This window comes from Plodia interpunctella, chromosome 8 (genome assembly GCF_027563975.2).
Source record: "Plodia interpunctella isolate USDA-ARS_2022_Savannah chromosome 8, ilPloInte3.2, whole genome shotgun sequence".
Taxonomy (NCBI): domain Eukaryota; kingdom Metazoa; phylum Arthropoda; class Insecta; order Lepidoptera; family Pyralidae; genus Plodia; species Plodia interpunctella.
The window spans coordinates 848101-860918 of record NC_071301.1 but is presented as its reverse complement, the minus strand read 5'-3'; the positions used below and the strand labels follow the sequence as shown (position 1 = coordinate 860918).

Here is a 12818-nt window from a genome sequence, read left to right as displayed (position 1 = left end):
CTACCATAACTTGAGACTCACCTGTCCACTACCAGTTTGATGCAGCATCCAAAACAGCAGGCCTACCATCAACTTTTATGGAATAAATCAAATGCAGCGCAGTTCAATTTGGGAACCTAAAATGAGTCGCATTCCTACTAAAATCAACTTGATGGTACGACTTTGCGATGTAGATCAGTTGAGGTCCTGAACTGGATCGTATAAGAGATGGTGGTAAGCTCCCAGGACATCGCAGAGATTGGGAATCGAGTCAATATTATACTCATACCTAGCCAGTATTGGTATAAAGTAACTAGTCATTTTACAAGCTCTGCCGATTGTCTTCTTGACAAACCATAACCTGAGACTTGCCTGTCCGCTATCAGCCTGATGCAGCTTCAAGAAGAGGTCGTCGCAGAGGTTGTCGATCCTGACTGGCGCGTCGCCGGCGCAGTATGGCTTGAAGGTTATGGTGAAGGGCCGGTCGGTGCCTCCCGTCACTTCCACGCATATCGCCGTCTGCCCAAATATGATACTTTACAATGGAAGTAAATCATTTCTATATAAGAAATAACACACGGACAAATCACACATATTACGGACAAATCACACAGACTGAGCTAGCCCCAAAGTCAACGATACTATATAACATATACATATATAGATAAACATCCAAGACCCAGGTCAATTTGAAAAAGATCATTTTTCCTGAGACCTCCAGTGTAGCAGTCTTTGTATATTTTATTGCACTACATAGTACATATTATCATCCTCATCCGCCTCTGTCTGTTTTTAAACTTTTTTCTTATAAACCACGCAATGGATGGTCTTCTTGAAAGTTTATACATAAAAATTATTATTGATAAAGTATTGATTGGTATAATAAAGTAAAAGTTTCGTGATGAAATCGTCAAAAATTGTTTTGTACGTCCGTATGAGATGCATCAAAATAACTACTACTATTAATAGTATATCATAAGCAAAAAATTCGCAATAACATATATCTTCTAAGCTTGACTCATATATATTTTTTTAATGATTACTATGAGTCATTAAAAATCTTTTACTTTCATATTATTAACACCATACAGATACTACCTATACAAAGTGTAGCGTCGGCGACATGAAGCGGTAAACAGGTTTAACGATAAGAATTATATTTAGCTCAACTTGTTTGGTACCCACATTGTAAATACAGCGTTCCTGAACTTTGAACCTTAACTTATATGAATTTCAAACTTACTAAACAATTTATTAAAAAAAAATACATTTGAATATTAACCACATGACCAATATTTATGTAGATTTTATTGATCAAACAATTTAAACTGAAAATAAAGCTGAACTTTGGTTACATACATATTACATAAGTACTTAAGACCCCTATAACCTAACTAACTATAACCAAGACCTAATTATTACATAAAATAGGTAATTGGTTAAAATATGTAACAAGTCATAATGTTCACAATAAACAGCCGACCACAAAGTGGTACGACCAAAAGCGCTTTATTACACAACTGTTATGTCACATGCGCACGCGCAGGCGCTAACCAAATTAACGCCACTTTCGCCTGAACGTTATAAGACATGCGCGACCATTTCACCGACCCTCAGTTTTCAGACGAATCTACATAAGAAACAACTAAAAATGGGACTGAAAATTATTGTTCTAACAGTAGTGTTAAGTGCAGTGATTGTTGTCAGTGAAAGTGAGCGGATATGCGACAAAATGCCGGAGATAGTAAGAGAAAAGAGATCAAAGTATTACTCTAGTGCGCCGCAGCGGTTCTACAGGCGGCCACCCATCACATATCCTGTCAAAGGACCGTTCTCTTATACTCCACCGCCGTTTTACTCCAATGATAACGCAGACTCGTTCCCACCAAGCAGACCAAAGGTTAGTAAAAAACCTAGAAACGATGGATTAGGAGAAGAAGATATTAATAACATTGTTAAATATTTGTCTAAACAAGACTTGGGTAAGATAATTGAAATCGCTTATGAGAAAGATAAATATATAATTAACAAAGAGTTTGAATACAATAACCCACCGAGCAATGATAGACATACACATAAAGGAAATGTAGAACAATATAAAGAAATACCTATTGAATATAGCAATAATCCGAATGTCAATTTTCAAATGTACAAAACTGTTCATGAAACTACAGGGGTAAATGAAAGACCTAGATTTTATCCTCCAAATAAGGACCAAAAACCTTACGAAATCATATACAATAGTCCTCCGCAAGAAAACGTAGTCCCGAGAATTGTAAATTCTAACCCAAATTCCAATGGTATAGATTCGATAAATACGCCTTTTGATGTCCAAGAATCTATGCAATATGGTCAGATAGAATTCTTCAATAAGCATATTGTTGAAGAAGATATAAGGAACCCGGTATATGCTGATAGTAAGGCTATGAATGAAGAGATCCTTCCAAGACCAGTAAATCTTAGGGAAGAAGACTACTACGGGTCGTTTACCCATAATGTCCCTAGCGTAGTAAAAGCTGACTCTACTTCATACAAAGTGGAGAATTTTGGAGATCTCCCGTTGATGAACTACAACTCGAAATTGGATTCTGTCAGCTCGTATCATGTGCCTCATTACACTGTAAGTATCGGTTAAGTTAATGTGCTTTTACAATCTCCAGACAACTTTATGACGTCACAATTGACGACTTCATATTTCTTTATTATATCATTATCAGAATATATCTAACTTTAATAACTTATTGCAATATTAGGTTGAAATTATTCAGAGAATTGTTTTTTATTATTATTTTATCAAAACACTATACAAGAATGACATATTAATGGCTTCCTTAAACCTGGAGAGTTTGTCTAGACGCACTTCCATCGAACTAAGTAAACAACTATGTACAATAATTCTGAATTTTATATTGACCTGAAAACATTAGCTCCTACTAGCAATGCCTTTTTTTAGCAATGTTAAGAAAACAATACCTAGTCGTGATCGGTTGATTAAAGACTGGAGCAAAACTGATTCTTTATAATGAATCTACATGTTGTCAAATCGTCAATGTTCTTATTGAATTACAAACACATTTTTGAGCTTTGTGACGAAAGCTAAAAATATTCATCATATCATGGAGCCGCGGGAAAATGTATTATAAAATGAGGAATTTCAACATATAAAAGGCACAAGTTAAATAATATCCAATCAATAAATAAACATTACTTGTTACAGATAACAACACCGAACAAGGAACCATCTCCTCTAGCGACATCATATGGCGGTTCGTCATCATCATCAGATGTCCCTCTGGAGCCGGCTCCACCTATCTCCGAAGCCAAGGCGCAAAGTGACGCCCATCTCAAAGCTACACGAATCTGGACTCACAAATCCAGAGGCACAGCGTACTATCTCCACAGTGATGGAACGTTGTCTTTGGAGAAACCGAAAACGAAGCCTTACGGACCATAGTGCCATATAGATTAATTATTATTTTGTAAATCATAGATTTAGATGTTCCTATTGTTTAGATTTATGGTAAATATAATTTATTGACAAGACTTTCGTTTGAATTTCAACACATTCAAGTTAAATATTGTTAAGGCCTATTGTGTATACTGTGTCACCGCTTGCTAATAAAGTATCTGATAAACTATATGTAAAATATCGACACAGCATATCGAACAGAACTCATTAAATCGCTAACTGGCCAATCACATCATGCAGATTCATCTAGCAGATTAGTTTATCTGTTAGATTAATATATATCTTATCAGAAAGTGGTGAAACAGGTCCTTAATTCATCAAAAATACGAAAGTTTACAAAGGTACAAACGGATAAAAGCTAAAACATTTTTTTAAGAACTAAAAATTAATATTAACTTTGAAATAAATTAGACTGATGAGCAAAAAAAGAATTTACTTAAATGATTGATTTAAAATGTCAAATATTTTTTTTACATTGCAAAAAGTAGTGCAAAATTGCGGCATATGTACGCAGCAGTATTAGTATGATTAGAACTTAAAATCTTCCAAATGAGTTAACATCTGGACCCCTACTTACCCCTTTATCCATCCTGAGCACAGTAAAGTGGTTCCTCGTGATAGGGAAGTGCTGGGACACGACAGCAGAGTCTCGATACTTGCAGTGCATGGACATCGAGTCAGTGTGCGGCCAGAACGCAGTGCACTGCTGCGGCGCCAAATCAAACCTAAATCAAATTAAATAATATTTACCAAATCCTTTCTTACATATTATAAGACAAAGTCCTGTCGCGTCTGTCTGTCTGTTCGCGATAAACTACTGAAGGAATACGCACTAGACAGTGTGAATCCTGAGAAAGGTTTATGTGTATAACTTATTTTTTTTACCGGAGCAAATCCGGGACGGGCCGCTAGTAAATTAATGAACGTTACAATAAGTAACACACTAACAGAGTAAGTTAAGTGTTTTTATCTTATAAAAAGGAGTTTGCCCTTTGCCAAACGCACTACATGGATGGATGTAGGTAACACAGGTCGAAATTAATATGATACTATTGCAACTGAAAAATATGACTCATTCAATATTATATGCATGGAAAATATAATCTCAAAAAACATGTATAACAAATCCATTTAAAAAGAATTAATGACCAAAGGTTACCAAAGGTCTGCGGCCTCGTTCTCTTCCATGAACCTGAGATGTCTTTTGGTGTCGTTATACACCAAGAAGTACGGTAGCAGGGTCACGATCTTCGTCAATTGAGGGCACAGCTCTGACAGGGTTACCTGAGGAAGATGAAGCATTAGCCATTTAAGTGTCCCCCTTGCTAGAGCCTTCCTTATGGATGGATAAGGAGGATACCCCATGAACTTGAAAAAAAATAAAAACAAATAGAATCTTTCAGTAGAAGAATGTTCATGAAAACATGAAAAAAAAAACCAGAGCGAACAGTTTCGTATGTCAGAAGTTCGTTCTGAATATTTGTGTTATTTTGAATTTCAAAGATTACATGTGTGAAATGGCTATTTTTAATATTATATCTAATATGTTACATGCTTTTTTTGAGCATTCTCCATTTCGGTCTAAAAATATATCCATGATATGACAGCGAGAGAACTGTGGAGGGTATATCCATGATATGATATCGAGAGAACTGTGGAGGGTATATCCATGATATGATAGCGAGAGAACTGTGGAGGGTATATCCATGATATGATAGCGAGAGAACTGTGGAGGATATATCCATGATATGATAGCGAGAGAACTGTGGAGGGTATATCCATGATATGATAGCGAGAGAACTGTGGAGGATATATCCATGATATGATAGCGAGAGAACTGTGGAGGATATATCCATGATATGATAGCGAGAAAACTGTGGAGGATATATCCATGATATGATAGCGAGAGAACTGTGGAGGGTATATCCATGATATGATAGCGAGAGAACTGTGGAGGGTATATCCATGATATGATAGCGAGAGAACTGTGGAGGGTATATCCATGATATGATAGCGAGAGAACTGTGGAGGATATATCCATGATATGATAGCGAGAGAACTGTGGAGGGTATATCCATGATATGATAGCGAGAGAACTGTGGAGGATATATTAATTGAGATATGTTCACTCATCATCTGTTAACGCGATTCACTTTGCGACTTCTGATATGCAAATTCGTACCATCAAGTAATTTTTCAGTATGAACGCGTTTCATTTATTACTAAATTTAACAGAGTTGTGTAAAACTTAATGATAGGGCTGCTGCAAGGCTATCATCCACTTTTACGATACGATTTTTAACCCCCGACGCAAAAAGAGGGGTGTTATAAGTTTGACTGCTAAGTGTGTCTGTGTCTAACAAATAAACTTGTTGTAGATTTAGTTGATGTGTGAACGTTATGTCTAGGCTAGCTATAGACTCACGTTGAGCAGCAGCCGGTAGTGCGTGCGGCGCTCGGTGTGCGCGCACACGACGAGCCCGGGCGCGGCGGCCGACAGCGGCGCCGCGCGCGACCACGCCGACTGGTGCGCGCGGATCCTGATCTGTGTGGACGACGGACGACGGTATACACTACCGAGGGCTTGTTCCATATGGATGGACAAAACATGAATGGACAAATCACACAGATTGAGTTGGCCCCAAAAATAATGAAGTAAGTTAGAGACATGTGTGATTATGACTTGTGTTGCCTGTGTATATGTCGGGATATTCTGCTGAGGGCTTGTTCCACCGCTTGCTGATATTACTCGATAGACTATGTAGAATAAATGGCGGTAAATTTGCCGCTTGTATATAATAGCCTATATGGAACATGACGAATATATAGCATCAAAGATTGTTTCACAAGTGGACATTGTTATTTGCAATGTTTACTATTGTGTTGGATAGAACTAACCTGTAAATAATTTATAAACGGTTTGCAGATTTTTTCCTAAATTTCATCAATGGCAGCGGAAAGTATTCTATAGGTTTTGATTCCGAAGGCAGATAGTAAAATGACCAACGAATTCAAATCAACAATTAAAAGTTTATTTATTACGCTGATCCCGATCTTCTCGGCGATGAACGCAACCAGAAACACGCAGAGATGCCATTGGTCCATATGTATACAAACATTGTTGTATTCTTGACTTTATTTTTAAGGGCACTGAAGATATTTTGTATTGTATTGTAAGAGGAGAGAGAGAGAGAGACAAGTAATATTAACGAATCGCTGACCTTTTCGCTGCGTCCCCTCGAGCTCCGCGACCAGCCGGGACTCCAGAGCAGAGGCTCGTCAGTTACTTCGTACCACGCGTCCGAGTGCCGACCCTGGGAATCAAATCAGATCATCAGAAATTAGACTTTCACATGGACTTTTTCAGGTCATATTCGAAATAAAATAATATTTACCAAAGCTACAAGCTACTAGCATTTTGGAACGACCACAGCTGAGGGGAGAACTTAGAAATGCCGAATAATCTATACTATTACTATAAAGAGGTAAGCGTTTGTGAGTTGGTGAGTTTGTATGTTTGAGGCAGGTAATCTTAGAAACTACCAAACCGATTTAAAAAAATCTTTCACCATTATAAAGATACATTATCCAAGATTGCTATAGGCTATATTTTATCTCAAAATTCCCACGGGAGCGAAGCTCCGGGCAACATCTAGTAATGAATAATTAATTTAGCAGTGACAAGGTATCGGTCCTCACAAATTAGAACACTAAAGTCGACTCGCTAAGAAAAAGTAAACAAAATTAAATTAAAAATGGAAGACCCCAGGCTTCATCTCATCCGCTAGAAAAGAGACTGTTTCCAAACGGCTAAACGCACATTGTAAAACTTACGATTATATCCTCCTAAATAAAAAATATAGATCAAAATCGGTCCAGCCGTTACGCAACTACGAGGCCACGGGTAGACATACAGATACACAGACACGTTAAACTCATAACTGTCCCCTCCTTCTGTCGTCGGGGGTTTAAAGGAAGCTATAAGTAGATTAGTGTGTCTCACCTTAAGCTGTAGTGGCAACCCAGTCTTGTTAATGATCCAATGCTGCGCGTGCAGGTACAGCTGGCAGCATTCGTTCCTCTCGACCCGCACGCATACATACAGCTGCTTCCCGGCCCCGCCCGCGTCCGCTTCGTAGTCGCTGGACATACTTATGTTCTTCTCTGTTAGATCTGAGAATAATGTAGTTTAGATATAAATGCTGGATTTTTATATGCTTATCGATTGCGTTAGAGAAATGAGTAAGGAACCTTGGGCGCCAACACTTTGCAGCTGGGGAAGAAACCGTATTAAGTGTAGATAGAGGTAAATTATACCGATCTCACATATGGAAACTCCAAACCAGTTCCTCTCGTGGATGTCGCACGTGGTGTCCATGGGACACGTAACCTAAACAGCTGATAGGTAACAATAGCATTTCCAAAGAAGGTTGACGACAGCCAGTCGGCTAGATGTAAAATGACAGCCGAATTTAAAATAAATTAAGGTTATTTTTCACGATAATCCCAGACATGGAACCGAACGAAATCGGCAATAAGCAGAGAAGAGAGAGAAAGAGAGAGAGATAATAAAGTTACCTGGTGTCAAAGTGAAGCTTCCGGTCCAAGGCAAGCCCATATAATGCATTTCAATCATCAACTTATGCGACTGTGTCAACTGCAACGCGTGAGTATGCACCCTTTCCCCAGCCTCTATCCTCACAGACCAGAGCGGGTTAGCATTGCTCGCCCCGTCAGTGGGGTCTGCCCCATCGGTGGCAGCGGTCCTGACCTGCAGGGCGTGGGGCAAGCGATTGTAAATTGCAAGGGGGGGCATCACCCGTATGAGGTAGTTGGGTATTGCTCGAGACACTTTGTGGGGTTGGCAGCCTGAAAAAAATACATTATTTTTTTCATTTTGGGGGGTCTTAAAGCGAAATCTATCTGAATATTATTAAAAGAAGTAGCATATGTCTGTTTGACCTTCGACAGCCAGCACGCTGACGGCGAACACGCGGCGGGCGCGCGGCGCACGCGGCGCGCACACGAGCTCGCGCGCGCCGCCGCGCGCCAGCTCCGCCCACCACACGCCCGGGCTACTCGTCTGGTAGCTCCTATTCACATTTCAACATTTATTTTAATTTTATTCATTTATACACTTTTAAGGAGAACCAATCATACAATCTCAATCTTCACAGCATACAATCTTAATTCTAGACAAAAACAATATATAACAAGAAGCCAATTACAAGTTCCCGCCGATAGTAACATGATATACTTATTACAAATGTTTGATCAACACACATACAAGTTACAAAGTATACACATTCTAACGATAAACACTATAAAATACTGCATATAATTATTAAAGAATTGCTTTGCCAAATGACATCGTAACGACGACACACTAGCCTTAAACATATCAATACTAGAATTAATACTATTTATACTGCTACGCGCATAGTAAAAGAATGTAACTATAGTTACGAACAGTTAGAATAGTTAGAACGGAACCTATAATTTTTAAATAGCACTTTAAACATTCTATAGGACAGAAGTTCTGGACAATCAATTAAAGGTGAAATTATTTTCTTATAACAATTATGCAAAAAATTCTTAAACTGCCCTTTAAGAATTATATGGGACAGAAGTTTTGGACAGTGAATTAATCCTAAAATTCCTTATAACAATTATGTCATTTGAGAGATAATATTATAATTTTCATTGGCCACTGTACCCACCAGAGTACAGCCAATATATCAGATACTAACTCATTGTGGGAGGGCAGTAGCAGCAGCTTGCAGTGGTACGCGATGTAGAGCGGCACGTTGTACGTGTCCTGCGGCGCCACCACCGCCAGCCGCATCGTGTCCGAGAACGGGTTGGCCACTGTACCCACCAGGGTACAGCCTACGGCTTCCAGTTCTGACTTCTTGTAGAAAAGTTCGAGGGCATACGAGGTTTCGTTGCGGATCTACAATGTTTTTTGTTAGTGAAGTTTTAAGGTTCTAATCAAATCAAATAATTTTATTTCGGAAGAAATACATCCACATTTGTGTGAATAAAAAAAAAACTTAATTAATAGTGTTAGTGATTACTATTTAATAGCGAGAGCGAAACGCGAACACAGCCTCGCTCATAATATATCATTTAGATCGAAACAAAAATGTGATCAAAGGAAGGCTGTAAATGTGAATTGGAATGGAAATTAAATCTGTCCTGTTCGGAGTTCGGACGGATCAGTAAATCACGCTTTTTGTTGCGTACTTACACATTTATGGTTTTCGAATTTATATCCTTTTGCGTGATATTAGACATAGCTGTTTGATTTATTTCACGACTTTAAGGGAAATTATAAAATATGCGACCTAAACGATCATCATCGTCCTGAAAAAGGACAGGACAAAGGACGTAGACCGTATTTTACCGGACAAAGGACGTGTTTTATTGTAAATCAAAAAGAAATGGCAAAAAAACTAAATTTCTACAGTTGCTTATAAACTAATGAGAAGAGAACTACACTAACAAATCATCAAAAAGGTCCTCGACAGAAAACGAAGTGATATACCGGTTTTACCTTCCGAATTATCGAACCCTAAAAATGAACTGACCTGCAACGGAGACCTGACCACGATCTTTTTAGTGTTGTATTTGGAAGTCCTCTCCACCACGATGTAGTAGCGCGTGGAGTTCTTGCTCGGGTGCAACACGTGCAGTTTGGACACGTTGCGTTGCGGGCACAGGATCTTAAATGTGGACATTGTGACACTACTCTCATGTATATAGAGATAAAATCCAGAACCGCAGACAAATATCTGCGAGTACAAATATTTGCCCGGACGGATGTGGTGACCATGCCATGGTGGTCATTAAAGCGTTTGGTCGAGCTCGTGATGCCTACAAATCAACTTGGGGCAAAAATACAAATTCAAATTCAAATCATTTATTCAGAAATTAGATCTTCACAGGCACTTTTTCTCGTCAATTTTTATATTTATACTTTCTCACAAGCTACAAACTACTACTACTACAATTTTTGTATGTATGTTTATAACGCGATAACTTGCGAACCGTTGGTCTGATTTTGATGAAATTTAAAAGGTATGTAGGATCTGTCAATAGAATTTTTAAGTTCGCGAGGTCCAAGTTCGCGGCGAACAACTACTTCACCGCTGTCGCCTTCACTACGGACCCAAATAGTTAATAGGCAGATTTCCTTACGACGTTAACCTTCATTAAATGATACTCACGGTAAGGTGATCAAAGTCATGCAGTCTCACAGATAGCGTGAGATCAGTGATCTTGGCGTGGAGCTGCGCGGGCGCAGCAGGCGGCGACGGGGAGCTGCGATAGGGGGGAGGGGGAGGGGCACCCGCCGGGAACCCGCCCTCGAAACAGCTGGACACATAAATAAATAAATAAGAAAGACAAAATTATATGTCTTCAGGACCAAAGGTTCAGTGATCGGGTCGCCGCAGCTGTGACCATAGATAGCTTTACGTACAGTGTTTGCCTAGTTTCTTCCCTTCTTCTTCACTGGCTGTGACAGATTAACTGACTTACCAATCCCAATCGTCGGTCACGTCAGCAATTTCTGGTTTAGTTTCATTGGGGACGTCGTCCAGGAGATCTGCTGACGACGAGTCACAACCTGTAACATTAATTGGTCTATTTCACTATTTTATTAAATATGTGTCGAAGGTTCACTGACTTTTAAAATCTGCGCGGGAGAAGCAGCTGGCACAGTTTATATTTTTATGTTGTTATTAGACCAGTATGGTAGACTTTCGCTACCATGCCAGCATGATAGACAAAATAGAATTAAGATTTTTCTTCCTTGTTTCCTTCCTTATTTCATTCTTCCCTACCTTCCTTCTTTCCTTCTTCCCTTCCCTCCTTCTTTCATTCTTTCTTCCTTCCCTTCCTTCCTTCTTTCATTCTTACCCTCTTTCCTTCTTCCCTTCCTTCCTTCTTTCATTCTTACTCTCTTTCCTTCTTTCCTTCCCTCCTTTCATTCTTTCCTTCCTTTCTTCTTTCATTCTTACCCTCTTTCCTTCTTCCCTTCCCTCCTTCTTTCATTCTTACCCTCTTTCCTTCTTTCATTCTTACCCTTTTTCCTTCTTAATTCTTTCCTTTTTCCTCCTTTCCCTCAATTCCCTTTTTCTTTCTTCCCTTCTTTCTAAGCATGACCCAAACAAAACACAAGATTACCGGGAGTGCTAGGGCGGCTGGTGTCCGCGTCGTAGTCCACGACGGCCAGCACGCGGTCGCGGCCCGCCAGGTCGCTCTCCGACTTCGTCTGCAGGTGCACCGTGGACCCGGGACCTTCGGAATCAGTTCGTTTGTTCAATTAGATACTTTTTACAAGCTTTTATTTAGTTGCACATGTCCCGTCCCGATGTTTGTTTGTTTGTCTGTCTGTAATCAAATCTTGCAAGTTAGATTTCTCCTATTTCCAGTTGTCCCACATTATTGAAAATTACGATGTCTCTTCAGTTTCCATGACAATGCATTATTATGATAAGCATGACCAGATGGTGCACCCAGGATCGGCTCCCAACGAGGTAACTTCTTAACGGTTTACAGCACGAAATGGGTTTTTTGTCACACATTGATTGTAAAAAGATCTCTCAGACAAAAATAAAAGCTTGTGTCAAAATATGGTCTATAGCAATCTCGGATAATGTAGGTACCTTCCTAATGGTGATAGAATTTTTGAAATCGGTTCGGTAGTTTCGTCTCAAACATACAAACTCACAAACGCTTACCTCTATAATAATAGTATATATTTCCGGCGTCAACTCACCGATGTCATTGACGAGCACCAGATCGCGGTCCGGCGTGATGATGGCGGCGCGGTCTGCGCACGCGCGAGCGAAGGCGAGCAGCGCACGCGCCGCCGCGGGGGAGGCCGTGGCGGCCAGCGCGTGCCGCGCGTGCGCGATCACGTACGTGCACGTCTGCTCCGCGAACGACTCCGCCTCCAGGCCCGAGTCGATCGAGTCCTCGCGGATTGGCTCCTAACCAATCAAATTATTGGTTAGGAGTATTGAAAAAAGTGTCTTATCGACATATGTATTAATGCTTAATGATGACGCGCACCGATGAAATGCCATAACACTTTTCAGGGACAATTTGAATATATCGTTGGAATATGGACACTCCAAGAAGATTTATTAAGATAACACTTATTAACCTTAAAATTTAAGCTTAAATGCAAAAGAAATCTTAATGTAGTTGTTCATAACACGATCAAATTAATTTTGAAAGTCATAATGAGATGAAAAAATTCTAGAATCGAGCGGGAATTGAACGATCAAATTAACTTTACACCTGAGGCACGATTCTCACGGATTCGAAGATCATTTCATCAGAATCAACTTTTTATTAT

At 39.5% G+C, this 12818-nt stretch overlaps 2 protein-coding genes across 2 annotated transcripts in view; one reads left to right on the top strand and one right to left on the bottom strand.

Annotated features, from left to right (window-relative positions):
• The window catches only part of LOC128671663 (intermembrane lipid transfer protein VPS13A-like), a 57756-nt gene that overhangs the window by 12130 nt on the left and 32808 nt on the right, over window positions 1-12818 (bottom strand). The window contains exons 36-49 of the mRNA XM_064436088.1: window positions 12234-12447; window positions 11639-11752; window positions 10991-11078; window positions 10678-10825; window positions 10039-10173; window positions 9199-9401; window positions 8411-8541; window positions 8027-8317; window positions 7452-7621; window positions 6670-6762; window positions 5874-5993; window positions 4608-4732; window positions 4026-4173; window positions 352-498 (exon numbers count right to left, since the gene is read on the bottom strand). Coding sequence (XP_064292158.1) covers window positions 352-498; window positions 4026-4173; window positions 4608-4732; window positions 5874-5993; window positions 6670-6762; window positions 7452-7621; window positions 8027-8317; window positions 8411-8541; window positions 9199-9401; window positions 10039-10173; window positions 10678-10825; window positions 10991-11078; window positions 11639-11752; window positions 12234-12447 — 2127 coding nt within the window. The remainder of the gene's footprint in view (window positions 1-351; window positions 499-4025; window positions 4174-4607; window positions 4733-5873; window positions 5994-6669; window positions 6763-7451; window positions 7622-8026; window positions 8318-8410; window positions 8542-9198; window positions 9402-10038; window positions 10174-10677; window positions 10826-10990; window positions 11079-11638; window positions 11753-12233; window positions 12448-12818) is intronic.
• On the top strand, window positions 1631-3433 carry LOC135309763 (uncharacterized). Its single transcript, XM_064436110.1, has 2 exons — window positions 1631-2599; window positions 3197-3433. Exons 1-2 carry the CDS (start codon window positions 1631-1633, stop codon window positions 3431-3433), a joined length of 1206 nt encoding a protein of 401 aa, XP_064292180.1.